This window comes from Condylura cristata, unplaced genomic scaffold (assembly GCF_000260355.1).
Source record: "Condylura cristata isolate star-nosed mole 26May11 unplaced genomic scaffold, ConCri1.0 scaffold00029, whole genome shotgun sequence".
Classification (NCBI taxonomy): Eukaryota; Metazoa; Chordata; class Mammalia; order Eulipotyphla; family Talpidae; genus Condylura; species Condylura cristata.
The window spans coordinates 11039231-11042575 of record NW_004567130.1 but is presented as its reverse complement, the minus strand read 5'-3'; the positions used below and the strand labels follow the sequence as shown (position 1 = coordinate 11042575).

Here is a 3345-nt window from a genome sequence, read left to right as displayed (position 1 = left end):
CAGGAGTGTGGGTCATTATTATATGTGCCCTGCTTCCTCCGGGAAGACTGGGGTGTCAACAGGATTGATTGATTCACTGCAAGCTTCCCCCTGGTCACCTGAGTGTCCACCCCACAGAGTCCCAAGCCTCTCCTGACCCTGCGTACCTTGCTGAGCATCTGCTGTGCCCTGTGAACCAGACCTGGTGCTAACCACCAGGCAGGGAACCCTGGAGGTGACTTTGCTCACACTCAGCCCCTTGCCTGGGCTGAAAAGCCACCACTGCTGACCAGGAACAGAAGGACCCAGAAGGGGTGAATTGGACTTGTCCCTCGGGCAAAATCTGCAAGTGAGGTACAAGGATACCAGCCATAGGCGCAGGGCTGGTCATTTTGGCGCTTGCTGACCTGCCACCCAGGACAACAGGCCACCGGCCATCCCCGGCCCAGCCGGCAGCCTCGCACTGAGCGAGTGAAGAAATCGTCTAGTTGAGTTCACGGCGTTTCAGCCCAATGGTTAGCGAATGCTTGCCCTTCCGAAGTCATGTCCTGCAATTAGCAGCAAGGAATCGTGAGTTCTGAGGCTGCCTCCTCAGCCTTCATAAATATCCCTCTTCCCAAGGACACAGCTGGCACTGGCTGTGTCGTTTCCTAGCGGGAGGGAGCAGTGGTGACAAGTGAAATAAAATACGGCCGTGGCACAGATCTCAGAGGCATAAACCAGCCAAGTGCAACATCAGGGAATCAGCCTCGACGGCGTCCGCCTCATAGGAGGAAGGTCTCGCTGTCCCACACCCCCCGGGCCCGCCACATGGGCGCCTGGGCAGGGCACACCCTGTGCTAGGTGGTGGTGCCTCTCGCTACAGCTTCTCCCCCTTGAGGGAGGAGGGCTTCCTCCAGGGAAAGGCCACTCCCCCCTTGGAAAAGACCACCGTCCAGGCTGCGCCCCACTCCTCTCCAGTCCAGGTGTGTTCGAGGCCACGCCTGCCGTCTGGAGCTGTCTGCCCCCACTTTGCTGGCGCTGGGTAGCTCAGAGGTGCCTAAACTTCCAAATCCTGCCTGCTTCCCGCTTCCCAAGTGTGACATGCAAAGCCCCTGTGCACAGGTGAATCACGGTCACATTTCCAAGGGCCACTGGTACTGCTCCAAATCTCGAAGCCTGCATGGGCAGTGCCAGGGCGTGGCCTCTGCCCCCTCCCCGCCCACACACGGGCACGCACACAGCTCAAGTCTTTCTACTTTTATTTTTTTCTGTGGCGCCTCAGCACAGCGACCACCTCACCTCACTCGTGCAATGCCAAGTTCACTCCCACTTCCTCTGAGACCCAGGAGGACCCAGGGGAGCAGGGCCAAATTCTGAAAGAGCCGCAGCTCTGGAGGGAAGCGGCAGGCCAGAGAGCCGTCCAGGCAGGAGACCAGTGCCCAGCCCCCGTGGGGGAGACCTCCGGATGCCGGGACGTGCAGGGCAAACGTCTCTCCACCATCATCGCCAAGGAGGGGCGGACGAAGCGCTCCTTCCTTTTCCAATATTTCCCCGTGCCTCAGGCTTGGCTGGACGGGTCATTTTTCTTGTATATTTTTTCTTGATTCCCCTCCTTCATGGCTGCGTATCTGGCTAATGTGAAGAGATAGTCGCTGAGTCTGTAGGGGCAGAGAGAAGCCAAGGGAATGATTTGAAAAGAGAGATCAATGCTAACTGGGTCTTTCTCGTATTAGCCTTCACGAAGGAAATATAAATCACTTGCCCCAGGAGCAGCGGGCGGGACAGCGGGCGCTCAGCCAACTTGGGCTTGATGGATGGCACTCGGGGCCAGCTTCCACGAGAGCCAAGCACCCAACTCCGGCGCCAGGGCTGTGGGGCTGGGGCGGGGCCCGCAGGAGGCTGCCACCCCCACCTGACTTCACAGGGCAGGCGGCTTTGGGCACGGGGCTGAGTGTGCACTTTCTGCCCGGGGCTGGGGCTGGCACCCTGCACGGTCCCTGTCACTGTCTGGGGTCTCCGGCAGCTACTCCTAAGACGACCTGCACTCACTGGGGACAGGGACAGGGACAGGGACAGGGCCCCACTGCTCCCAGCTGCATCCCCGCGCCTGGCACACAGCAGCCCTTGGTGATGAAGCGAACAAATGTGAGTGGCACGCCCAGGTCCTGCTCCGTAACGAGCCCGGTGGTCAGGGAGAGACTGAGTTCCATCCCAGTACCTGTTTAAGAACTTGGCAACATTTGCATCTGTCTCGCCCATCTGGACAAGCGGCACCACGCTGGAAAGGGAGGAAACACACATCACACCACAGAACATGCTACACCAAGCCTGCACCAGCCCACCCGGCGTCACAGCTGGGGGTCGTCAAAGGGGGTCCAAGTGGAGGCACCCCCTCTCCATGGGCTCTCACGTAGGGCCCGGAGGGGGGCGCTAGGGCAGCAGGGAGGTGATGGGGCCGAACCACACCCGGTGCCACTGGGCCTGGGGCTGGCTGCTCGTGGGGCGGGAGGTCAGCCTCAGGCTCTCAAGAAGGTGGATCTGACCCCCAATGCCCAGGGAGCTGCCATTCTTAGCCCCTTTTCAGTGAAGCCTTAGAGCAACTTCACAGGGGAGAAAGAGGACCAAGCAGGCCAAGCTCCCGGTCAGACGTGCGCACGACTCCGAGGCCCACTGTGTCCTGGACCGCGGACGGCAGACGAGTCCCCGCGACGCGGCAGCCCTGCCCAGGCCCTCCGCGTGCGTCAGCTCGCCGTATAACTCCCCAAACCCAGGCCCCGGGTTTGTCTTCCCTGCCCAAATGCACACAGCTGGCGAGCAGCCCAGGCTGGGTGTGAGGCCTGCCCTGCAAAGCCCGGGCACCCTCCCAAGCTCCAGGCTGCTCTTGGCACACTGCAGGGGCAATGGCTTTTCCAGCCCGTCTTGCCGGTGTGTCCGACAGCCTGTCGCAGCTGCCTGTGTGGCGCACGGCTGTTCCTGGCCTCCGTGTCGCTGTCTGGGCGATCACGAGCACTGCCGATGCAGTGACAGGCCGAGGGTCCTTCTCACCACCCCGAGAGCCACCTGGGTTCACAAGCCTGTCATGAGGATGGGCTCTTAGGATGCGGGGTGAGGAGGAGAGCTCGGTCCTGGGCGAGACGGACCTGGGCTTAAACCCAGATGATGCCATGGACCATTGGGGGACCCTAGCTACTCTTTGAACCCGTTTCCTTGATTCTTGAAAAATGGGGGCTGCCACGACCTGTCCCCAGGGTTATCATGAGGCGTCAGGGGCACAGCCCCATCTGCTTTATCCCCCTTTGTCTGGAAAGCGGGGAACAGGACGTGCCACGTGTGGCGTCCACGGAGACCGCAGTTACTCAGCCTGGAGAAGGCTGCCAGCAGCTG

At 61.0% G+C, this 3345-nt stretch overlaps 1 protein-coding gene across 2 annotated transcripts in view; it reads right to left on the bottom strand.

The window, feature by feature from the left end:
• Positions 1-1206: 1206 nt before the first annotated feature.
• The window catches only part of MMAB (methylmalonic aciduria (cobalamin deficiency) cblB type), an 11349-nt gene continuing 9210 nt past the window's right edge, over positions 1207-3345 (bottom strand). The window contains exons 7-8 of one of the 2 annotated variants that reach the window (XM_004690681.2): positions 2180-2278; positions 1207-1619 (exon numbers count right to left, since the gene is read on the bottom strand). In XM_004690681.2, the coding sequence (XP_004690738.1) occupies positions 1520-1619; positions 2180-2278 (199 nt within the window). In that variant the 3' untranslated portion in view covers positions 1207-1519. The remainder of the gene's footprint in view (positions 1620-2179; positions 2279-3345) is intronic. The other variant, XM_012731057.1, reaches the window with a different exon arrangement.